Source organism: Malurus melanocephalus, unplaced genomic scaffold (genome assembly GCF_030028575.1).
Source record: "Malurus melanocephalus ecotype Western Australia unplaced genomic scaffold, MMel_1.1 scaffold_75, whole genome shotgun sequence".
NCBI lineage: Eukaryota > Metazoa > Chordata > Aves > Passeriformes > Maluridae > Malurus > Malurus melanocephalus.
The window spans coordinates 863,578-889,897 of record NW_026623307.1 but is presented as its reverse complement, the minus strand read 5'-3'; the positions used below and the strand labels follow the sequence as shown (position 1 = coordinate 889,897).

Sequence of the window (26,320 nt, the reverse complement as noted above, 5' to 3'; positions counted from 1 at the left end):
AGGAAATGCTGCAAAATTAATCCAATGGAGTTAGTGCTTAACACTAGTAGAGTATCCATTGGAGAATTCCTTACTGCAGCAGGAGATCCCAGCCTCTAAGTGCAACCTTTCTCCCCCTTGTGGCCCGCCTGCATCCCATCACCTCCATCCCTGATCCCAAAACCCAACCAGTCTGCTCCAGAGATGTGTCAGCACAGCAGGGMGTTTTGCCTCTCCAAATTTAATGCTGAATTAAAATCAGATAGCTCAGCTGGTCCCTGTGCAGCTTTAAAAGCTGACACCTGTATTTATTTTGTTCCAGAATTTCGGAGTGTATTTAGCTGGTACTCTTTAATCTAATGGAGTGATTTTGAGGTCTTCCTCTTATTGGGAAAACTCTGTAGGGTAATTGGTGTTGGTATTGCCAAACTTACTCTTTTAAACTTCTTGTCTGAGGAAACATCTTGAAYAAATAATCCCTAATAGAACACCATACAAAAAGAGGATATTTGGTAAACTACCTGCAAACTAGGTGGGCCATAGTGGTCACAGCACGGGCAGCAGGGCAGTTTTGTCTGCTGTGGGAGGGGACAAGGCTGCAGTGTGATGATGTCACACTTAGGTCACTGAGGAGTATATAAAGCAAGGTTTAATTTCTTTCATTCCTTTTTGTTCTCTAATGGACAAGCCCAAATTAAGAAATAGCTGTTAATTCAATTAAAAGAGGAAGGGAGATGTAGATTGGCAYCTTGGGTGTCTGAACATGGTTTGACTGATCACTTCTAGCTTGCTATAATGTATGGCTGCTAAAAATAACTTGCTATGAGAAGTAAGAYACGATCTTTATTTTTCTGTTATTGGTGTTTCTGTAATAAAGGCTGTATTTAATCATTAGCATGTGTTTGCTGTGCAATGATTTTACCTCTCAAATGGCTGAGTGAGTCTCACTTTTTGAGCTCTTCATGAAGCAAAAGTTGTTAGATGGACTCCAGGAAAGCAGAAGATGTGGTAAAGTTGGGGGAGAAAAACGAATCTCTGCTGCCAGCAGCTGACTGAGGARCTTGGCTGAGAAGTGCCAGTGAGGRCRGCAGAGGAGCCATAACTTCCCTCAGGGATAAAATGCCAGAATTATTATTCACCTAATTTCCGGTGTCAGTGSACATTCCTACATGATTGATAATTYAATGTCACAAGGTGAAAACTTTGCAAGCCCCTTGATTTGTCCTTCAGGAGAAAACCAGGGCTGCCTGGAGAGCAGGGGCAGTCTGCTCTGCCCTTTGGCACTTGTCTGGTACAATGTTAAATYTGGTGACAGATTTTCACCTATTTAKTGGGCAAGGTTCCTCACTTGTTTATGTTTTATAAACAGGGCTGGTACATACACATTTGTGTGTGTGAAGTASGTCCTCGAAGGCTGCTGACATTTCAAAATTCTCTCTCTCTTGACAAGGGTTTGTGGCAAATGGAGGAAGAGTCAACCATTTTTACTTAAAGGCAAAAAGCCCCTATATGTGAGTCATGCCCTGTACTGTCCCAGAGGCACAAAAGTTTGGAATTTGTGGAAGAAACATTTACATCAGAATGTTTAGAAGAAAACAGAATGAGTATTTTTATATTCCTCACGCCCATTGCGTGGCCATTGCATGCCAACAAAGCGAGGGTCTGTGGGTCTGAAGATTATCAGCTACAGCAACATAACACTGCTGGGCTTTCATCAGCAGCTGGGYTTTCCCAGCTAGCCACAAAATGTCACAAAACATACATTTCTCTTTTTCTGTGAGTCTTACTGCCTATGGAATTGGTTGGTCCCAAGTACTTTATTAAATTASGAACTAATTGACTCATTTACTTAGCTCTTTCTTCACAATTTAAGAATGGAGCAAGTTGCATATCCAACATGCAGAAACAAAATAAATGTCTTGGGAAAAAAGAAAGTGTTCAATCTGTGTCACGATATCTGTGTTTATTAGACACCTCTTGGTTTTGAATCTCAGTTTGCCTGRGACTTTCCTACATCACAAAAATATTTGAAGACTATGAATCATGAGTCCAGCCAATGCTTAACCTCATTTTGCCATGGAATGACGCTTTTGTCATCTGCTCAAGGAAAATGAATTAATATTTCAAATTACATTTTTCACAATCTGCTCATGGAAAAAATTGTTATGAGAAAATCACTCAAATTATTAATCAAAGCAGCTTTCAAAATATGCCTGGCTTCCACAATAAAATTAAAAAAAAAAWSTTTCCAACCTATCCACTATATCAGTAGGTTCACCAGAGTGCCTCTGTCTACAGAGGCACATCAAACRTGTTACCGGTGTCAGTGAGGAAATTATTATTTCTGCATTTAAGCTATTACACTGCACTTTCAAACATCTGCATGTGCAATCTGGTGACCCCATTTGACTTTGCAGGCCCTAAAAGCCCTGCTGGCAGGATGCCTTCACCAAGAGCAGATTCGCAAAATAAATGAGTTTKCCACTTCCATTTGTTCTACTGCTAAAAGCATCAACTCCCCTGCCACCTCTGATTTATGTACTGTAAAATATCTATAGCTCTCCTCAATGTCCAACAGCTAAACTATATAAAATGCTGCCATCTTGTGTTTAAGACAAACATGAAATCTTAAAAATCTGGATTCCAAAAGGCAAAAATCTGGATTCCAAAAGGATCCACGCTGTCAGCATACTATATCAACGAAGATTGGAGTGTATGAATTATGGAGAAGTGGAAGCTCCACTTAATAATTTAATTTTTAAACTCTCATCCTTAGAGCAGGCGCTGATCCCTCGTGCAGTCAGGTCCAAGGGACTGTAGGATTTCCCCAAGCTGATCCAGTGTCTGTTTAACCTCCTTGAACCATCCAGTCCCTGGTGTGAGGGGTCACCACGGCAAAGTAAAAATAGCAACAGTGGAGCAAGCAGAGATTTCCTGCATACCGAAAATGCTCTCTGTATGAGAAACTGTTACTGCTTCAGAGTATGGAGAAAACGTCAGACATTAAACTACCACTATTGCAACTGATAGCACCGCTGCTTTGCTACTTATAAACAACAGCTGAAAATACTTATTTTGATTGTGCTGCGGCTGGGCAGGTTTAGCAAGGCCCCACACCTGGGTGGGCTGGGCCTTAARCTGACGGATAYTGGGAAGAAATTAATCCCTGTGAGGGTGGAGAGGCCCTGGCACAGGCTGYCCAGAGCAGCTATGGATGCCCCATCCCTGGAAGTGTCCAAGGCCAGGCTGGATGGAGTTGTCAGCAACTCGAGCTACTGGAAGGTGTCCCTGCCCATGGCAGCGGGTTGGAAGGAAATGAACTTTAAGCCCCCTTCCAGGCCAGATCTTCGGTGGCTCTATGACCTTCAAAGCCTGAGGGAGTGTAACTGATCCCGTGATTAGTGATTCCACCACTGTGTCTTCCATCTGCACGGTTTTGATGCAGGGAGCGGGGCACAGAGATGTGTTACGTGTTGTGTGAGGATGCCCGCGCCATTCCCACCAACCCTCACGTTTGTGTGTSGCTGTCCCGTTACGAGCCCGGATGTCATTCCTTAAAGAACACGCTCAGCTGAACCCGTGCACCCACAGGGCCGGCAGCCTTTCGGCGGCGCCCATCGTTTAATATTTAAATAAAATTTGTTCCCTCTGCCTCTCAGCGCCGTTTCTCAGTCCCACCCCCACAGCCATTTCCGCGGCTCTCCCCGCTCGGGCCCGGGGCTCAGGCCGGCTCTCCTCTGCTCTCCTCCCCGTGAAGCGCTCCCTCTCCCCGCTCGGGCCCGGGGCTCAGGCCGGCTCTGCTCTCCGCCCCGTGAGGCGTTCCCTCTCCCCGCTCGGGCCCGGGGCTCAGGCCGGTTCTCGGGCCCGGGGCTCAGGCCGGCTCTGCTCTCCTCCCCGTGAGGCGCTCCATCTCCCCGCTCGGCCCGGGGCTCAGGCCGGCTCTCCTCCCCGTGACGCGCTCCCTCCGCCCCCTCCCGCCCCCCTGAGGGCTTTCCCCGCTGCCGCCCGCGCTCCCAACATGGCGCTGGTGGCGGCCGAGCGGGGCCGCGGCTGCCTCGGGGCGCTGCGCCGGCTGTGAGTGCGGGCCGGGGGGACCGAGCGGCCCCGAGCGCGGGCGGGGGCGGCCGTGGCCGTGAGTGCGGGCCCGGGGGCGGCCTCAGCGCCCGGGAGGAGCCGGGGGAGCTGCCCGGGCAGGAGGGCAAGGGGCTCTGAAGGGAGGCACAGGAAGGCCGGGCTGCTCTGTGGGAAGGAAGAGCAAATAAACCCTCCCGGGCTTTAGGGATTCGTTGTAGCAGCTGCCGTGGGTCCCATGAAGCTGCCCCGGTGGAGCGGGTGACCGTGACAGCTGTGTATTCAGTGTTTAGGACATGTACCGGATCCTCCTCCCGTTGTTATAACCGAGCTGTAGTTGTGTGGTACCGAGGACGTCCCGTGTCTTTTTGTCCGATAACGATTAAAGAATGCTGGACTTGATCCAAAWTTCCGGCACTGATTTACATACTAATTAAAACCGTTCCAGGTGTTTGCTTTCAGTTGCATCAAGCTACTTCAACTCGTCTGTCTCATTTAGTTAGCATTAATCATTTGAAGTTTAACTTTCCATTTCTGAAAGTCTCCGTARCTCGCTCTTRCTCTTTCACATTCTTTCCTCTTGCRCCTTTGCTCTACAGAAGCAGCTCCTGCTGCCTTTTAAAGTTTTTCAATTTTGTGATTATTCACATCTTGTTTCCCAAATACTTCACAACTGTTTACTTCTCTGTAGTAAATGCAAGTTGTTGGCTGTAATGTCCACCAAAAAGAGGTTTTTTTGCTTGTTTAAAAAACCCACTTGATTATTTCTGTTTGAATGCTGCTAAAAAACCAAAGGGGATAGTTTTTATTGTGTTGAAATGAAAGTACTTAAGGAGAGGTCTGGTGAAGTTTGAGCAACTTTCCTTGTGCTGCATATGTTCTCTAGAAACAGATGTATCAGAATTTTCAGTGCTGTTTCAGTGCTGTCCTTTTCTCACCTGAAAATAGCTCAGTTGCCACTTCTTCATGTGCACTTGTAACATTTCTGTTTGTTTATAATTGCACAGGCARTGGAACCAAGTGCGAATATTTGTGAAATGGGCCTCAACAATAGGTATGAAATTTAACTTCTTCAGCTACTAGCTTAAATTGCTCTGTAATGTGGATGGTTTTACAGCCAGTTTTAGACTACTAGTTACTGAAAGACTGCAGGGTTTTTAAATATTCAGTATCTTCACAATTTTTAAAACCTGTAGTTAACCTAAGAGAAACTGTCTTTGATGTTTAAACAACAGTACTTYTGTTGTGAGGGATGCACCACAGGCTAGATTGTTTCCTAGTTAGTCCAGAAAGCACAAATATAAGCATCAACTTCTATGTTGAAGTGAGGGATTTTTTTAGGTTAAGAATATATTTGTTGGATTCTAAAAAGGAAGTGAAAAAAGCTTAAACATACTTCTGCATAAGGACTCCAAGATAAAATACTGGGAATGCTTTTGGGTGAAGCATGTGTTCTTTCATTATTGGAAGGAATTCATAAACTTTGTAAATATAATGTAAAAGAAATCAGAATTTTAAAATTGCTTTGTTTCCAGGAATGTTTTTGCGGATTGGTTTCTTACTGTGCTTCATCCTTTCAAACAGGAGGTCACAGCATAGGGAAGATCCTTATTGCAAACAGAGGAGAAATCGCCTGCAGGGTGATGCGAACAGCCAAGAAAATGGGGGTGAAGTCTGTRGCAGTTTACAGTGAAGCAGACAGGAATTCCATGCACGTAGCAATGGTGAAGTATATTCATTAAATTCGTGACTGATATTCATTCACAACATTCAATTTGTCACTGATAAGTTCCAGGTGAAAGCAGATTTGGATACTGATGCAGTTAATTTTCACTTCTGTTGTGGTACTGCCAAGTTTTCCTTGAAAGGATGAAAAGTTTGCCTGGTGTCTGTCTCAACACCTGACAGGTTTATAGGAAGTACATTTAAGTTTGGCTCTCTAACTCTGGACAGCCAGGGGTTAGAGAATGGACTCTGATTTTGGGAAAAAAGTCAGAGTTTGTTTCACCCAGTTGAGCCTCTCCCTGAGGAAAGGCAGTGATTGAAACTGCAGTCTGATAAATTATGTAAATAGCTCAGAAACTCAGTTGAATTTGCTAATAAACAGCCTCTGTATTTTTTGTAAAACAGGCAGATGAAGCGTATTGCATTGGTCCACCACCCTCACAGCAGAGTTACTTGGCTATGGAGAAAATACTGCAGGTGGCCAAGGTCTCAGCAGCACAGGTAAGTAGATGAGGCCCTTAATTTTCTGTTAYTTCTGTGTCTTTAGGTCTTTATTTTCACTAATCTTGCTTTTCCTTAATGCCCTACTGAAGTTTCTGAGTTTTCTAAGCTAAACTGATACAAAAAATAGGCTGGTAACATTATTCTATTTCAGGCTATTCATCCAGGGTATGGTTTCCTCTCRGAAAACACAGAGTTTGCAGAGCTGTGCAAGCAACAGGGAATCATCTTCATAGGTCCACCTTCGTCTGCTATCAGAGATATGGGTATTAAGAGGTATGTATTCCTAATTTGTTATTTGGTTATGCAGTTTAAAGCTTGGCAAAGCTGATTTTGTTAACAAATAACCARTTGCTCTGTAATTGCTTTATTCTGTCAATTTTCATTGTGTATTTATGGTTTTCTTCAAAGGAATTAATTTCAGGTTTATAGATTCCTATAGAGATACAAACAGTCAATGTTGTTAAGTTTCTGAGATTTTAGTAAATAAATAAGTAATGATTCTACTTCTCCAGAACTGAGGCATTGGAGTGTGATACAAGTAAGGGCTCAGCAGTCAGTTTGGATGCCTTATATATTGGTCAAAGGAGCAGTGGGAAAGAAACACCAAATCATCAGGGTTATTGTGGTTRTTATATGTAAAATGAGATGACAGGTTTAGTTCATCACAGAGGATCTTAGTTCAAAGAAATGCTTGTAACGTATTTAGTATAAATCAAGAATATGGAAATGAAGTTATTACTGACACGGGAACTGTATAATAGTAGTTAGAGAGAATTAGTTTTTTTATCACCTCATCATGTGCAAGTAAATTGCCTCAGTAATTTAACAAGCTTTGYATGCATTTTGGAGGTTAGAATTGTTACGCTCGAGTGTTTTATGTGTGGTGTGAATGCAGCCTGTGAAATTAAAAGAGTTTTGCCCTTGTACAACYTTAAATGAAGTTTTGACAGGATGCAGTGTTTTAGTCTGAAAACATTAGGTTTGTCCTCTAATGTGGAAAGAACAGTAAAGCTGAAATGTCATCCTGCTTCTATGTGGAGGGCTTGGAGAAAAAAGTCTGTGTTTGAAGCATGTGCTGAATTACAGCCCAATCCTGTGTAACTCACCTATGCAAGTAGTCCTGTTGAGGTCTACTGTGGAGYTATTTTCAAGAAGAGAATTAACATTGGAAACATTACACAAGTTTGGAGTTTAAAGTAAGACAAAATATTATTATCATTCTAAATATAAAACTGTTCTGTCAAAGCACTTCCAAAGCTATAATGTCTGCTGCTGGCGTTCCTGTTGTTGAAGGTTATCATGGAGAAGATCAGTCCGATGAGTGTCTAAAGGACCATGCCAGGAGAATTGGGTACCCTGTAATGATTAAAGCTGTCCGTGGGGGTGGAGGAAAGGTAAGGAACTCATCTGTTCATCACATGCTGGAAAGTTGTCATGTCTCAGGATCTGTAACTTAATACTCTAAAAGAAATCTGAAAACAAAACCTGGAAAAGTACCTTTTGTTAAAATTTATTATTAATGGCTGATCTAGTGCTATGAAATGTCATTTCCCTTTGATGTGCAGAAGGTAAGTAGCTGGAATAAACTGGAAGAGTTTTGTTTGAATCACTGRATCTCCAGTAATTCACATAAGCAGAAAAGTTGTGCTGTGGATTGGTGTGAAATTAGATGAGTTTCAGTTGTTACTCTGTGATAGCTTCTGTGTCTTCTTTTGCTCACAGTTTTAAGTGTTGCATATGAAGTGATTAGAAATACCATGTAAGTATTTTGTGTCWAGGCACTTTTTAATGAGTGGTGAACTCCCAGTCTAAATCTGATTTYGCTGTGAAATAAATGGCTATAAAAATTAAATACAGAGAATTTTAGTTATTTCCAAAGTAGCTATATTTGTTCTGTAATAAATAAATTTTTCTCTGCCAGCCTTGGAAAATTCCTATTATATCTGRGAACAGAATTGAATTTTGTGCTCACACGTATCAATGGAATGGTAATATCTGTTTTTTTACACTTCTTGTGGCACTTTCAGTGGGACTGAGTAGGATTATCTTACTGGAAGCTGATCATAATTTTGTTGAAGTTTATGAAAGGAGGAACAAGTGTTCTTTTTAAGCTAATTTCTCGCAATTTGTGTGCAACAAGGATTTTAATTGTGTTCTGTATTTTTAGACACTTTAATAAGCTTTTATGCTGTATTTTAGGGCATGAGAATTGCTCATTCAGAAAAGGAGTTTCTGGACCAACTAGAATCAGCAAGGAGAGAAGCAAAGAAGTCTTTCAATGATGATGCAATGCTGATTGAGAAATTCGTAGATAATCCAAGGTAAGAAATACATGTTTCAATATAAACACTGTAATGTTTATTCTACTATTAAATAAACATAATTGGTTTATTAGTAGGATGAAAATTTGTCTTGTATGTTTGATTTGCAYTATAGAAGTTTTTAATTTGGTCAAAACTGTAATATATTGAATATCTTGTARTGGCTTTTTGAATGACAGGAATTAAAATACTGCTGCTTGAGAGACRTGGCAGTGAGTGAGCTTTCTAAAACTGATTTATATTTAGAAAAAGCCCACTCTATAATATTTAAATTATCATCCTGAGTCAAACTGTGATGGTGTTTCTGCTGCCCTCAGGTGTCCTAAACCAGTTATTTAATCTTCCTCTGTTTTGGTATTTCAAAYGGAAGTCAGAATCTTTAGCTTATACCTGGCCTGTGAAACAGAACTGATTTAATTTTTATTAAGAACTTCTCACAGAGGTTTGTTTGATACTCTTGTACTTTACATCTATTTTTCCTTAAATCATCACTATAAGGAAAGCATTTTTTTTCTAGAGAATCTGAGGGCCTGCTTATGCTGTCAGGTGGGCAAAAAATCATACCTGGGGAATTTCTTCCGCCAGCATCAGGGGATTGTCAGAATAGGGACATATTTTTATTCGTTTTATGTGTAGAATGAAATTCTGCTTATAGTTGTCCTTTGAAATAATGTTTTGAAGTAAACAATGTTATTCCTGAGCCAGGGCTGCTAGAGTCTCTTGTGAATTGCCACATAGTAAGTTATAAGGAGAAATAATTTTAAAGGGAAATAATAATTATCAAATTAATAGTACAATAGTGCAATATCAAGTTAATTTACTTTTATTATAATAACTAATGAAGAGGTGGCAGCCTTCAAATATGTATCCTGCTTATCCTACAACCTATGAGATTTCACTGCAATCATTGGTATTGGGAATCCTGTTTCATTTAGGAGATTGAGTAGGTTTAAAATAGTTGAAATCCTGCACAGTAGCAGCCTCACTTCTACATTTTTGGCATTTATTGGAGGGCAGACACTTAAAACTATAAGAAATCCTACTGAAGTGTMGAAGTTTAAAGTCTGTTTGAGGCTTTATTGAAGTACATAAAAACATTTATTTTTATGGAACAGGCATGTTGAAGTCCAAGTATTTGGTGACCAGCATGGCAATGCGGTGTATTTATTTGAAAGAGACTGCAGTGTGCAAAGGAGGCATCAGAAAATCATTGAAGAGGCACCAGGGGTGAGCAGAAAGTTGTTAGTGATATTTTTTATGAACAGACATGTTTTTAAAATAATTGCTGCCCCCCATTGCATGCATGTAGTGGTTAATAATTTATTTGTAATTCTCAGACTTGTTTTAGTTTTGCTGCAGAACATGTTCTAATTGAAAAAAACTACACTCTTTAGGAAGATGATTCTCAAGGAAATACTGTGTAGATTTCAAGTATAACATAGATAAGGTTTCACTGCAGTTGTTAAATACTGTCCAATACTCATGCATACCAGGTTTAAGAGCACAAAACATAAGAATAGTTTGTCATCTTCTTCTTMTTATTATTATTTACAGCCAGGAATTAGTCCAGAGGTTCGAAGGAGACTTGGAGAAGCTGCTGTCAAAGCAGCTAAAGCAGTGAATTACGTGGGAGCAGGTAAGTCTGAGGAGTTGCAGCTTTTAACTTAATGAGACTTTAAGTCTCAAGCAAATGGCATCTGATTGTTTTAGAGCATGACACACATCCCCAATTTTTTTGAGGTTTMAGCAGGTAATAATGTATTTAATTGTGATGTAATTACAGATTGAAAYTGGTCACATCCCCCAATTTTTTTGAGGTTTAAGCAGGTAATAATTTATTTAATTGTGAKGTAATTACAGATTGAAATTAACATACCTGAGTTCAAGATCACTGGCAGCTGAAGGATAGAAAGAAAAAATTTCAGAGCAGATAATTTGATCAACTCAGCTGTTTTTGGAAAGTGAGCATTATGAATTAGTAAGTTGGAGCAGAACAAAGGGAAAATAATTTCTCTTTTAGCATACAAAGGATAATAATTTATATGTAAACAGTAAAGCCTTTAAAAGAAATAAACACTGTAAAGTCCACTCCATTTCCCGGATGAAAACTAACCTAAAATTATATGTTACTTTGTTTTCTCACTGCTTTCTTTGGATATTTATTTTTAAAAATATGTACACTCTGTGAATATTCAGAGTACTTTTAGACAAATACTTTTGATGCACTTTTTAAAGTGCTAATGGAAAGTAGCTCTTACTGTAGAGTGGCTACTAAACAACAACAGTTATGTAAATGTACAAGGAAATAACCCTTTTGTTTTCAGCCTCAAATTTGTGACYCTTTTAGATAATTTGTATAGAATTTAATGAAATTCAGTGTGTCTGATTTAGAAATAATAGTCTTATCTAGGCATAATTGAATTAAGTGTCTTAGGTATCTTTTCCATAAATTTATACCTTAGATGCTCTTTGGTGAAATGTCCTTTTATTAAATACCTCAGGAACAGTCGAATTTATTATGGACTCCCAACATAATTTTTACTTCATGGAGATGAATACCAGGCTGCAAGTAGAACACCCAGTTACAGAGATGATCACTGGAACAGACTTGGTGGAATGGCAGCTTAGGGTGAGTGTTACCTGATTTTACATGTAGAGCTCCTCCTGAGTGCCCTGTGACAATGCCTGTGAGAAGCCAGATGGGTTTCTAGATCCTCATCTCCTGCTTAGYTGACAGGGTAGAGTTTCCTTTGCTCCACATCTCACATTGCTGTATTGGATGCAGAGCATTGTGTAGGTGCTCTGAATTTCAAGCAGTCTTCTCCCAGCTGTGTAGAGAAAAAATATATTTTTATCCCAGAGAACGTGGAAAGTGGGAGGGAGTAGTGTCCTGATCTTTCCCTTGCTGTGATGGAAGTTTTTTAAAACTTCATTTCAAGTGTGTCTGTGGCCCAAAAATCATTCCTGGACGAGGAAGGAGGAAAAAATCTTCACAAAGACAGTCTGGTGTTATACCAGTGTAGTCACATTCTGAAATAAATGTACAGTGGGGTGGACTGGAGCAGGGGATTTCCTCACATGCCCAATTTGCAGAGATTACTCACACACTCAAATGGTCACAGAGAGTTTTGGCTCTTAGGGAACTTGAAATAAAAACCAAATCTAGTTGGATAAATCCAAAATTGAGGACAGCAGCCTAAGTAGTATATGCTTAAGGGTGTGGTAGTATTTAGWGTAATCAGAAAGAAAATTAAAATGGCAAATGCTGATGCAAAAAGAAGGAACATTTGTCTTCCTGATCTAGGAATGGAAATTGGGCATTGAATGCTGAGTGAAAACAGAGATCAAACAACACTGGAAGGAAGAGAGAGAGAAAGTGGAAAAGTTTTTGACGTGCTTTCTAGTTGTTCATGTTTAGAAGAAAGATATTTAATATTTCATGCATCAGCACTCCAGAATATTGATCCTGCATTAAAGAAAAAACCTATTGTTTTCAGGTTGCAGCAGGAGAGAAGATTCCTCTAACACAGGAAGAGATCCTGCTTCAGGGCCATGCATTTGAGGCTAGAATATATGCTGAAGACCCTAATAATAACTTTATGCCAGGAGCTGGGCCATTGTTGCACTTATCCACGCCCCCAGCAGATCGCTTCACCAGGATAGAGACTGGAGTCAGGCAAGGTAAACATGAAGGCAGTGATGTAAGAGGAAATAAYTAACAAGATCTTTTCTTTGTAAGCATTTCCCTCCTAGGCCTAAATAGGTTTGTCTAAAAGAGTGTTGTTATAAAGGCAAATCTCTACTGAATTATTCTTTCTTGTGATTTTCCATGTATTTTTGGTCAATCATTGAGTATTTTATTTACCTCTTTACATGAACCCAAATTAATTTCATTGGCTCATGCTGATAATAGTCTCCTTCCTATTTAGCAATCCCGCATTGTGATTGCAATAAAGAAACTTTAATTTGAGTAATGCTACCTCTACGAAATTTATAAAAAGCCTGTAATAAAGTTGTTGTTGAACTTGAAATGCCAAGYCACATCACCATGTCCTTCAACAACTTTAATCTTAAGAGAAATGTGCCAATGAATTGTGCCTCAGTTGCATGTCATGTAGTGTCCAATACTTTGCATTACCAACTTCCATAAATATTTAGTTTCATGTTACAGCACTTTTATTTTATTTACACATTTTAGGTGATGAGGTTTCTGTGCATTATGACCCCATGATTGCAAAGCTGGTTGTTTGGGCTGAGGAYCGGCAGGCAGCTCTCAGAAAGCTGCGCTACAGTTTGCACCAGTACAATGTAAGTGGGAGGAACCCTGTGTGATTTCACAGCTTGAGCTGTCAAAATATGCATAAAATACTGCAGTAAAACAAAAGTGGTTTCTTAAGAGGGAGTCTGCATTGCCACTACCATTTCAAATTCATTAGTTGTATGCAGAAGTTTTATTTTTTCCTGATTTGCAAACTGCTTTCATTGATGGAGTGAGAGAAGTGTCAAGTCCAGTTTTACACATAGATTTTTAAGTTTGTGATATCTTCAGTTTGGATGATGCACCTGGGACTTTGTAGCAGAGTAAGGCTAAACAACCTTTTCAGTTATACTATGAGCTTTCTCAAACTTAAATTCCACCTCAGAAACCTTTATGTCAGACAATGTTTGCTTGCAGTTTCTAATTTATAAAAAGAAYTAAATTTTTTGACTATACATGTGGTAAAGAAATGTGCTGTCAGTCCTTTTAAAGAAACGTTCTGTTTTTCCCCTATGAAAACTACAGGTATTATATCTGTTTTCAAAAGCAGAATTCAGAAGGTTTGGCTTGAGGTGAGACTGAATATTACTTGTGAAGAATTAATTTACACTTTTAAATCCACAACATGAAGGTGACTGAGATACTGAAAATGTTGGRCCTCTTAATATTTTAGCTAAAAATKAAATTTACTGTGAGGGAAAGAGAAAAAAGAATTGTCTTGTTTTTTCTGGAATTTTCTTAGCAGTTCTCTGTAAATATTGACAGCATAACATGGTTACCAGTTTCAGTGATTTCTCTGAAATAATGATACTGTTTCTTTAGGTATTTTGCAATAGAGGAAATGGGTAGTAAGTATGTAGTAAATTTAAAAGTTGCTCTTCCCACTCATTACTATTAAAGATCAAATATGGGATACTGAAACTGTTGTAAATAATAAGAAGCTCTTTCAAGTTAGGAATGTTCTTTTAAATACTCAGAGCACAATTTTCCAGAAGAGTAGGGTATTTTCTGAMATTACCTCCTATTATTTACTATTGATGGGAAACTTTCCTCAGCTTCACAGTGGACAAAGGCAGCATTTAGAATACAGARTGCTTTTGAGAAAGCAGCTCTTGGSTTTTTGGTTTTTGTTTGGGTTTGGTTTTTGTCTTTTTCCAGTCAATGATTTAATTGATAATAAAACAGACAAGTTGAATGAACTACATTTTATTGATAAACTTTGTTTTATTGGTGCTATGTGAAAAAATACTAATCTTTTATCTATACATAAGTTGAGCAGAAAGCTGCACATAACTCAATTTGGCAATATGTTTCTGTTTCTTTACAGATTGTGGGATTAAGYACTAATATTGATTTCTTACTGAGCCTGTCAGGACACCCACAGTTTGAGGCTGGAAATGTGCACACTAATTTCATTCCTCAACACCATGATGAACTATTTCCAACCAAAAAGGCAACTCCACATGAAGTTATGTGTCAGGCAGCTCTAGGGCTCATACTGAAAGAGAAAATGCTAACAGATGCTTTTAGAGATCAGTCAGATGGTAAGGATCATTGTTTTGTTTTATTTTCTGAGCTCATGTGCAATTATTTAATTTGCATGTTCCYTCTTTGCCCTAATTTGTGCCTTTTCAGGGTTCTGTGTTCTGGCATCTCAGATATTTACACAGAGAGCAGACTATAACATTTGTTAAGGGGCAGATTATGGAATGTGTCACTACTGTAATGTCCAGAGCACTTCCCAAAATACTTCAGACAGAAACTATCTGAAAGACCTTGGGGTTCATGGTCAGTGACAGTGGGAGCTCTTTGCTCTTGATACGCAGAGACAGTGACCTTCTGTCTCTGTTATTCCCAGGTTGGCCCAAGGYCTTCAGACATAAAGCTGACTGCTCAGAGTGGGAGAGGCTGTGGSTTTTAATGGAACCTTCACCTAGAGGCTAATCAGAACCAGCTATGGTGTAGCTGAATTCCCATGCTTTCTCATCCCATTCAAGGATGTGTTCATGGAAAACAGCCAAAGCCCTTCCTTAGTGTCATGGTTTCTGTAGGTTACACAGCATCAGTTTATTCAGTGCTGAAGATCAAGGGATTGTCATTCTCAGTGACTGCAGTGATTCCCCAATCTTTATGTGCAATATAAATACATAAATATGATGATAGTAATCATAGGACAGTGCTTTTAAGGTGTAAGTTCTAAGTGTTGTATTTTRCCGAAGTAGAATGAAAATAATGTACCTGTGTATTTTGTGTTTTAGATAAATTCTCGCCTTTTGCATCCAGCACTGGTAGAAGAATAAATATTTGTTACACTAGAAAACTGTCTCTGCTGGATGGGGAAAACAGTAAGTTAATCAAAATGTGTTTGAAGGGATGGGAGGTACTTGGTGGATAAAGTTATTTTAACTGGTGCTTGAAAATTCAGGCTAAGAAACAGCAAATAGAAGCAGTATGAGTCTTATGCAATGTAAGCTGGGAATTCACAGAATTGCATGCTTAATTCACATTGTTAGATCTTGAGGACATGTAAACAAATTACTACTAGTGTTCATCATTTAAATGAATGAGGTTGACTTTTAAAAATAGTTGAGTGCCACTGACTTTTTTTAAACTTCATTTTGGTGCCAAAGTGCTCAGTACTTTTTCTCCCTCACAGTTTCTGTCCAGATAACTTAATACAGATTTCAGAGCATAATTTCAGATGTTCATCTTTGAAAGAAAAATTGTCTGGAATTCAGACAGTGGRTAGCAAGCTAACCTGAAAAGAATTGCTTTTTTCTTAGTGTTGGTAGGTGTCATTTTTATCAAGAAAGACTTGATATTGTTCATATGTCATCATTCTCTAGATACTATAATTGAATCTACTCACAATTGCSTATTTTGTTTTATTTAACAGTTGTGGATGTAGCTGTAAGCTACAATCAAGATGGGTCATACAAAATGCAGGTACAAATACAATTGTTTGAGATATTTCATTAGGTAACAGTTCTTTTCTTGTAGATGTCTCTTAGTGTTAATTGTTACTAAAGTTGCTTGGTGATTACAGATACAGGATTCTATTTTTAGTTTGCTTGTAGCCATTGCTATGAACTGTTACTTTGACCTGAAATTATCTTTGCTAGATGCTGGATTGGCATGGAAGAGATATTAAAATGTTTCTGAAAATAAGGCTACGAAGCTCGTTGGTATTTTCAGTATTTAAAGGTCTTATTCTTTATTTTCCTTGTTAAATTTGTCTTTCTAGAACACAGGAGGTTAATTTTCCATCTGTGTTTAAAAAGAGTTTTTTTCCACAGGACTCCTGCTTTATTCTGTGCATGAGACTGGATCTCCTGTGGGATAAATAAAAGGTTTCTAGAGCATTGTCTGCAASATAACATTTTATTTTGAAGATGGAAATTGGAGAGTGATTGCCAAATGAGATGAGGAAACTTCTGGTTAGATAATGGAATGATGCCCCATAGAATTGGCTTCTTTGTCCATGCAATAGAGCTCCTATAGTATACAGCTCAAGATGCCTTAGATGTAGATGATTTTGTGTGTGCACATTGAGAGTCTCCAATTGTGGTTTAAGGGGGTTGTGTTTGGCTGACTGTTGAATATCCTAGTTGCATCACCTGTAGTTGAAAGTTTTTTTTTTCTCTCAGATTTGGTGCCCAGAATGAATGCATGCTCATGAATGCACTCTCTTGTTTTGATACTCAGAAAAGGGGAATTAAGAGAATWAATAGTTGTTAACTGCTTAGACTGTATAGAGATGAGTGTACTAGAAAAATAGGGACAAAATTAYTGTGCTTTAAAGGGTATAACCACACCTTGGGTAACTCAAACCTTTACTTCTACTGTTAGRAAGACTGAGATAATCCACATCCCTCCAGTAATACTCAGGTTATTTTGAGTGCATTGATTATCTGTGTAATGCCTGAGAGCTTTTACACTTGCGGCTTATCTCAGAAATCATATCAGCAAAAATAAAGAGAGTCTAGAAGGGATGTAGTTTTCCATTTGTGGAGCGAAGTGCAGCTGGGTAGAGTATAGACTCCTAGGGAAGAAGGAAGAGTGGGAGTTGACATGGAAGTGGAGAGAAGCCAGAGATAAGGGATGTCAAGACATAATTGAAGCTAATTAGGAGGAGGACAGTGCCTCTGGAGTTACAGAACCTGTCCTGAGGCAGATCAACCAGAGCAGGGCTGTAGAGCATGGTTTTCTGCTCAGGGAYCACTGTCAGATCAACAGAATCCTTTCAATGCATGTTTTTAGTGGAAGAATAATTTGCAACTATATAAATGAAGACTTGAGTTTTATTTCTTATTGTACCATCCTGAAMGACCAGCAGGTCTGATTCTGTGCTCAGCGATGTCAGACTTAGAAGTAAAAGTATCAGTGAAATGTAAAGCACATTTCTATTCTTACAGTCTTGGTGTGCTGCAGTTGTGGTAGAGGTGCAGTTTCCACTGATGCAGATGAAGTGTTACTCATAAATAAATGACCTTTCTACTTGGCCTTTCTTTTGCAGTTTTGGTGTCTCATTGACACTGTTTCCATCACTGCTCTGCTCCTTTGAAGGTTTACTGAATATGTTGTAGTTCTTGTCTTGCAAGTTTCCAAGACAGAGGAAGTCACTTCTCTTTTGGAAAACATTTGGAATATGTCAGCTGAATAGTATGGATCCTTCAATTTGAACAAAGTCAAGATGCTAGGACAATTTAAAAATACTGGATTTTAATAGCATCACTAAACTGAATATTCTGGGATTGTTTTTTCTTTTCTTTCTTTTTTTTTTCTTTTCTTGAGAAATATTATCTCTTTTTGTTTAAGATAAAAGTTGTCCTGGCTGGACATATTGAATAATTTTTCTAAGCTGTTTGTATTGGATACAGAACAGTCTYTTAACTGAAAAATAAAGGATACMTARGATKAAAAAAGATACTTTTTTGAATTCCAGATTTGTCTATGAAGAATACAGGTTATGAGGGTACAAATATTATCTTTTGGTTTATTGCTCATGAAGGGTSAACCTTTGTTCTTATAAAAGCATTTAACTTTCAGATTCAAGATGAAACGTTCCTGATTTCTGGAGAGATCTTGAAAGAAGGTGATTCACTTTACCTGAGGTCTTCAGTAAATGGAACAGTGTCTAARTCCAAACTGGTCATTTTGGACAACACCATTTATCTTTTCTTCCCGGTAAAGTTCTTTCTTTATTATCACAAGCTTAAAGTTTCAGAATTTTATCCATGTAAATGGAAAGTATAAATTGTAATGGAATGTGAAAGATAATCACAATTTCAATTTCTTACCTTGACCTATCATGTTTTGATACTTGTTGGATTTCTAGTTATAATTAGAAGTTCATTGCTTATGGTCAGTGAGAAAATGAATTACTTTTAGAAAGGCTTTAAGGTAACTGAATATAATTACATTATATTATTACATATAATGTAATAATAATAAATTATTATTTATTAGTTTCAATAAGTAACCTCTAGCTCTGAGCCCCTTAAGATTTTCAGCAGAATACAGCAAACACTTTGTTGCTCCAGTGATGAGGACAAAATAACTCATACTGGAATGGCAAAGCTCAGTTTTCCTGTGCTATCAGAGTGGAGTCTGGGGTGAGTGATCTGGAAGAAATCACAGAACTTTTTAGGGCATGGGAAGAATGTGGGAGAGAATGAGTCTTTGAGAAACTCTGGGAAGCAACTCTGAGAGGACCTAGGGGACTTCGAATAATGGTGAGAATTTTGGACCAAATTTAACAMTGAATTGTAAATTGTGAAGCAGTCATTGGCAGTGTTTGGCAGTGAAGATGCCAATGTGTCTCTTGCTTGTTGCAGCAACCTGCCTGCCCCCTGTGCAAACAGCCTTTATGCATTTTCCAAAACCTTCTGCACTGTTGATGCATGAACAGGGAAGAGTCAAATAGGGGTTTGTATAAAAATCCACACGGAGCTGCTTTGTCACAGGGGTTTTCCTTCCTTGCTGGTCCTTAGCAGCAGCAGGTGTGAATGTCACAGGCTCAGATGCTGGCAAAGCAGTGACCATGRCAGTCCTTCTGGAGCCCTCACCCCAGGGTCTGCCACGCTCAGAGGTGACTGGTTTGCCCAAGGCTGAACTGTTCTTTCCCTGTTGTTTCAGCCCATCTACTGGTGCTATTATTYCATGCTRTTAACTCACCYGTGCTGGATTTTCTTCCTGTAGGAAGGCAGTGCTCAGATYGGCCTCCCTGTGCCCAAGTACTTGTCTGCAGTGAGTTCAGGGGCAGAGCAAAGTGGTGCTGTGGCTCCCATGACRGGCACAGTGGAAAAGGTAATTTTAACAACATGGGTGGGAAATGAATTCTTCAATATATCYAAGTTCACTCTGCCAGAAATGGTGCTCAGATACTCAGATCAATAAAAATAAAGATATGAGGCTGTTTTGCAAAACCACACTCTATGAATTGTGTTAGTCAAGATCCAGCTGATGATTTTGAATGGTACAGACATAAATGATTTTTCTTCCAATTTTCTYTTGAATTGCAGGTGTTTGTGAAGGCAGGGGATAAGGTTCAGATTGGAGACCCTCTAATGGTTATGATAGCTATGAAAATGGAGGTAAGTGACATATAAAGGTTCTAATTACTGAGAAAATAAAAATCTGGCCAAAATTTATTAATCATTTTTGGTTGTGTTATTGAAGTGCAGCTTACAGATGTCATTATCACTTCATCTGCTGTGAGTGTTGTGTCTGACTAGATTTCAGAGGATTATATTTGCTGTTATTTTACTAACAAATGATGATTATATAATCCATGGTCTTCTGCAGCTGTTTTAACATGCATTTGGATGGTGTTGTCAGGCCTTCTGTCCCCTCCTCTCCTTTGACTTTTCCAGCAGAAAACTGTCTTGGTGTCTCTCTTGCTCCCTGGTTGGGATACAGGCACATGGATGTCTGCAATTACTTCAGGCAGAGATTTAGACAAGGTGGACTTTGTACATATGCACAGGCTTCTTCTTGTGTATAATCTTTTTATTATTATTATTTACATAAAGTTTTATGAGGAGCACACTAAAGAGTCTGTGTAATTATCCACACAGCATTCAGAGGACTGGCATTTTGGCCATTTTACCTGGTTACRGTGCTTGACTGTGGCTCAGATTGCTTAAATTTCAGTTTATGTAGCCTGGACTGGTTTGGTTTTACTATCAGTTTAAAGTAAACCTCAGTTTGTGRCAGCAGAACTAACACTGTGGAGCAAATCTGCCTTTCCCTTATAATATTCTTTCTTTAATTACACTCAAATTTCATGAAATAAAATAACTGTGTGCACTAAAAATCTTACACCCCAAATTCTTTGCAGTTGGATGCTAAACGTGTTTGTGCATCTTCAGCTGATACCTCAGACTGACATTATCCAAGTTAATTTTTAAGTGCTATTAAAATATAAAATATAAMATGTAAAAAGCAAATTATTATTTAAATGAGTCCTTTCTTCGATGTGAGGATTTAATATCTGATATTAAATGTTTTGATRTTAGACTAACCCTTGGTAGAAAACTACCAAGAAGCAAAACTACAATATAAAACTAACCTGGTACAATAACAAGCAGACCAGTTTGGGGTTGGTATGTAAGCATTCTGTTCCTTTACTGTAATTAGTAGCTGTATTTATATTTCRTCTACATTTTGCCAAATATCTGCTCAATAAAGACCCCTCCTGGCCAGAAAACAGAAATATCTTTAGTAAATCTGCAGATTTCTCTTAAGGRAACAAATCTGCTTTCTGATTAACATTTTGGATTAAAACTATATTATTTCTGTTTGGTATTTATTACAACACGAGTATTAGTGAGGTAAAGTAACATTCAGCTGTTCATACTTCAAACTATAACATTATATAGCATTTTTCTTCCCGTATACTCATCAAATATTCATGAGAAAATAAAACTTGAAAATTGACTAGGATAATGTTTAAAAGAAGGTTTAGAATAAAAACATGTCAGAAGAAGGAATTAAATGTGTTCAGTTCTAATTTCACCAAGGAGTAATATTAGCATTTGCTGGAGAGAGAGAGAGAGAGAGAGAGGAGGAAAACCCCCAAGCTTTCTGCTGTTCACTCTTGCTGTGTTTCTGTGCAGCACACCATAAGGGCTCCCAAGGCAGGAGTGATAAAAAAGGTGAATTTCCAAGAAGGTGCCCAGGCCAACAGACACGCTCCACTCGTTGAATTCATGGATGAAGAGGCAGAGTCAAAATAAAATTCAAGGAAGGTGCATTTTATTTTTTCTACTTAGCTGATTTTCTCCCCGAAGAAGATTTCTTCATATTTTCAGCAAACTGTTTTGTATGACTGGGGATTGGTTTCCTCTGCACSTCCTGCATAGTTTGACTGTAAATTATGCTGACTTCACTGAAATTTGRGTATCACTATACTGTAATTGTATTTATAACTTGTGGACCTATGTGATTGTTGCCCAGTGGCTGTTTGCCTTTGGAAGGGTGTTAGCCTGGAAGATGTGGAACTCTCAAAGAATGAAGACTTTAGTAGGGACTGTAAGGTACAGACAGGTTGGTTCTTCTGCCTACTCTTCACAGCTGCCTTTTTTCCCTTAAATATGAGAGAATTGATTTGAAGGAAATCTGAATGACAATTGTTTTATTTTCTGGCAAAATTCCTGTTTGTKGCTTATGTTTTTGCCTTAATAGGGAATTCAGGATTGTTCCTTAGCCCAGAATYCTTCTTGATTGTTTCTGGTGCATCTCTTTTTCCTGTTTACCTCAATGAGTCGTGAAAATTTGCATTTCAAGAATTATTTTAATATACCTCAAAATGTCTGGTACAAARCATTTTTCACATCCATTTGCTACACTAATCGAAGTTGGAATGTACTGCTTTCCCAAAATACCATTTGAACTTTAAACATGAAGTAGTAACATAGAAAGATAAACTTATTTAATACTTAGAAAGTGTGCCAAATCACAATACTTAAAAAATCTTCATTACTGTTACCATATTGTTCATGTTCTAGTATATTTCTTATTGGCTGGAATGAAGTACACTGAACTCTTTATATGAAATGTTCCCAAGAATAATAGATTTTTTTTGTATCTGCAGGGTTTCAGAAGGGAAAACTGGTAGGTTTTTGGATATGCAAAGAAAATAATTCTCAGACTAAGCATATTGATGATTTGCCATAAATTTATTTTAACTTATTTAAAAAGCACCTTAGAGAAACAAGAAAAGGGAAAGAAAAAACATTTTAATTGTTGCAAACTTTGAAATCTTTTCACCTTTCACTTAATGTGAAGTTTTGCTACCATGTGAAGTTTTGATATGATAATTTAATTCAATAATCTGGTTTATACTGCAGAAAGAAACAAAACATATGCTACAGTGATCCCAGACCTGTAGTTAAATCTATGAAAATGGATCCTTACCTGAAATCTCATTTCTGAATCAATATACAGTATCATGGGGAATTCTCTGATCTGCTCCTATAATTGTGCAGCCTTGCCTGTAATGCAGAGAAAAGAAGAGTAAAAAAGCAATGGCTTTGGATAGTCTGTGTATTCAAAGCATATTTAATACTTATCCATTTTCCTTTTCATCCTATGGCCACCTAGCAAATAATCAAACTCCAGTGATCATCTTGTAGAATATTGCYAGCGATTTTTATTTCCTGCCAAATAAAATTTAAGTGTAATTTTAAATGTTTGTTTTGATTTTTCTCCATTTTGTTCTCTCTTTGGTTGCTTCTGTTCGTGCATTAGATTAGAGGGTTTAAGCAGCTGTTTCTGTATCATCTGATGATGATGAGCACAATCTGCAGATCACATTTAGGAGGCAGTAATCCAGACAGTCGTGATGGGTTTCACTGCAGGTAAGGTTAGGGACTTGTTTTATCCAGAACTGAATCTCCAGATAGAAACATGAGCTCAGCCCTGAAGAGACTCAGCAGCTTGGCATTTGTTTTTTTTCTCTCTCTGTGACACTGCTGTGTTTCTAGACCTACTTTGCTGCACTGAATCTGCACCAAAACATTAAAACTCCCAGCAGGAGGTTCTCTGCCCGCCCAGTCTGCACAGCTTGGCTGCACACAGCCAGTGCAGCAAAACACATTTCCTGGGAGCWGACAAAATGTCCTCCCTTAGGAGCCAAGGCAGACAGTAATCTCACCAGTGTTCATTTTCCCTCACTTTTCAAAAATTAGCTGTTAGGTTTTTATCTCTATAGGTTTCTACTGAGATTGATTTCTCAAATAGTGATGGTTTTGTTTATTTAAGAAAAATCTCTTGCAGAAGTCACTGTCACAGTTTGCACATTTGCAATGTTTTACTGCAATGTGATTTAATTGAACTTGGAGATGCTCAAAGAAGTATTAAAGGTAGGTTGTTCCTATACCAGTATTTTAATTTACAAAATATTAATGAATCTTCAGTTTATTGTAAATAAATCCTTGTGTTACAAATGTAAATTGSTAAGAACCCTAGGATAGTAACATAGCTGTTACTGTTGTCTCTGAAACACTTAGTCGTAGACTAAGAAGGAAATTTTAATTTTTTTAAATGCAGTGTTTTAGCATTTGGGCTAAAAGGATAATCTCTGCCACCAATTTATTATCAATGTACCTTTTCAAATAGTGCTATAGTTCTGAAACAACAGTCACAGATGTTACAGGAACAATGAATCTGAACTGATTCTAGTTGTAATGATTTTCTCTTGCCAGAGAGGAGAGGCGGCTGTGTCACAGAATATACAATTCAGGKGCAGCTGATGGTCTGTGGGAAAGAATGAGGGTGTTGGTGTTCCACACTYGGATTTCTGTGAGACAGGATGAGAAATAACAGTCCTTGTGACCACTGGTCAGCTTGGATCAGGTATGGATCAGCCTGCCCAGCAGTGTGAATGGTACCAGACCACAATGAGAGCCCTGTTCTTCACTTATCCCCCTGTGGGCATCTCAGTTTTCCCTGCACTCTCCAGCTGCTGCCAATTCCTGTGGCTCATTCCCAGGGAAGATCTCTGGTGTGGAGCCTCAAYCCATGCTGGACCAGATCAGGAATTAACTGTTCTGTTTGTAAAAAGCTCAGCAGTGCTGAGTAGAATGTGTTTACTGAACAATCAATGGCAATTTATTAAGTTTTGAACTACCAGCTTTTATAGAAAGTAAATTCTCAATAGATACTTCAACTTCTTGTACAGTTATGTTCCAAATATAGATTTTTACATACAAATGCCTCACAGGTAAATATCACTTAGTATCTCTATAATACAGGGGCATAGCCTTCTGCATAAGAATTCCATTTGGAACATAATGTACACTACTGAATACTGTATAAAAAAATCAATATTACAGAAATTGGTAATTGAAACCTTGGTATTTATTTTTATGTGAACCGATTGAATTTCTTGGAAGAGAGCCTGGATTCTAATAACAATTTTGAGACATTTGATGTTATCTTAAAACCTGTTGATTATACAATGAATTAATGTTAAAACAAGCATGGTTATTCTGGTTGAATACACCATTTTTTTTATTATAGCAGTAATTAGTAAAACACATCTGGAGTCCTGCTGGGTTTTAAAATCATAATGGTAGCTGGATTTTAGCATTAATCTGTGTCCTGGTTTCAGCTGGGAGTTAACTTTYGTCCTAGTGCTGGTATGGGGGCTGTGTTTTGCAGTAAGAGAGAGAATAATGTTAGTAACAGACTAATTTTTTTGTTGTTACTCAGAGCTAATGGTTTTCCAGTTTCCTATCCTCTGTCAGTGGGCAAGTGTACAAGGAGCTGGGAGGAAGCAGGGCTGGGACAGCTGACCCAAAGTGGCCAAAGGGACATTTCATACCATAGAATTTGTGCAAAGCATAGACTTGGGGAAACTTGGCCAGGAGCCACTGACTGCTGYCTGGGGACATTCTGGGCACTGGTCAGGGTGGGTTGAAAAATTGTAGTGTGCATCAATTGTTGCTACTGGGTTTTATTTCTTACTCTCTTTTTGTTGTCTTGCTTTTCGTTACAGTCATAGTTTTATTATTTTTTATATTTTATTTCAATTRTTAAACTGTTCTTACTTCAACCAATGAATTTTACCCTTTTTTTCCCATCCTCCTCCCCATCCCAGCAGGAGGTGGATGTGATGAATGAGCAGTTGCATGGTGTCTAATTGCTGGATGAAGTTAAACTATGACAGACCTTTTTGGTTCCCAATGTGGGGCACAAAGGGTGGAGATAACAACAGATGTGACCAGAGTGTGTAAAACTCTTTGTTACAAGCATTCATTATATTAATTTAATAGTCCCTGGTCACAGTGTTGATTTGTTTGTTCTCAGAGTTGTTGTGCTTGTTCTCAGGTTTGTCATGCAATGACCTGATGTCCAATTTYCCCTTTGTGCTGTTTATCACCTCTGGGGGCTGGGCTAAGGTTGATTCTGTTGTACTTTGTTACACTGGCTTATGATATGATGGAATTGCTGGGTGTGAAGCAAAGAAAGAACAATCACAAATAGGGTTCTTCCAGGAAAATTGCTGCTCCAGTCTCTAGTGGCCASTTCCTCACACAGAGAAGAGATAATCTTACTCTTGATCCTATGGAAAAAAATCCAAATCCCTTTGTACAAGTAGAGAATCCTAAGACCAGTAGTAGAGGGGCCCTGCCTCTAGCCCCATGGAGGAGAGGGACAGTCAGGTTTTTGGGACTGTGTGGATCAGATGGCCTGGCACATCAGGCCCACAGGGGTGTAAGGCTCTAGCAGATACCTGTGCCCAGTGTATCCTAATGCCAGTGCTTTGGACTGGGTGTAGTAATTTGTTAACCTCTTGTGTAATGCAGGAAGGATGGAAAACTTAATGGAAGGTGAACACCCTTCCCTGCAACCCATTAACAACRATCTCTCGATATTGGTGCTGTGTCACTGCAGGTTAAATTGCTCAGACACCTACAGGAGGACTCACAGTGTTTACTTCCTCTGAGCTTCTTGCAGTGAAGAAATAAACATTATGRCCCAATACAAACATTCCAACTGTATCAGCTGAACAGCACGAACAGGAGCAGACCATGGGGTCTACACCTGTGGATGCCTACAGAGTGATATTAAATCTCCTCATGCAGGACAGTTTATAGGACTTCATTCTCTCTTAAACATGGGGTCAGTTTGCAGGCAAAGGACCTTAGTTGTAATCACCCTGTGGCTATTTCACCAATATACAATGATTTGGTGGTTTCACTTTCTAGAGCGCAAAGAACCTGACAAAAAGACGTGGAAGTGAGAAAGACAGGTCCAGGCGCAGCTGTCCCAGGTTGTTGTTATCCCTCATAAAGCTCTGGGCCTCCTCCTCAGAAAGTGCTCTAAGTGGAAGTTCTCAGCCAGGGGATTACACTAAATGGATTCTGCTTTGACCGAACATGAGACTTATTTGTCTGCTCAAGAAGAGAGCTCAGGTCAGTGTAAACCAGCTCAGTGTTATATKCAGTTACAC

At 38.7% G+C, this 26,320-nt stretch overlaps 1 protein-coding gene across 1 annotated transcript; it reads left to right on the top strand.

Annotated features, from left to right (window-relative positions):
* The first annotated feature begins 5,054 nt into the window (after positions 1-5,054).
* On the top strand, positions 5,055-22,790 carry MCCC1 (methylcrotonyl-CoA carboxylase subunit 1). The gene is made up of 18 exons (XM_057367087.1): positions 5,055-5,104; positions 5,635-5,774; positions 6,181-6,276; positions 6,431-6,552; positions 7,526-7,673; positions 8,479-8,600; positions 9,716-9,827; positions 10,155-10,236; positions 11,102-11,229; positions 12,098-12,281; positions 12,799-12,908; positions 14,186-14,402; positions 15,117-15,203; positions 15,755-15,804; positions 17,908-18,045; positions 19,060-19,167; positions 19,383-19,454; positions 20,979-22,790. Exons 2-18 carry the CDS (start codon positions 5,694-5,696, stop codon positions 21,096-21,098), a joined length of 1,977 nt encoding a protein of 658 aa, XP_057223070.1. The 5' UTR covers positions 5,055-5,104; positions 5,635-5,693; the 3' UTR covers positions 21,099-22,790.
* Positions 22,791-26,320: the final 3,530 nt, after the last annotated feature.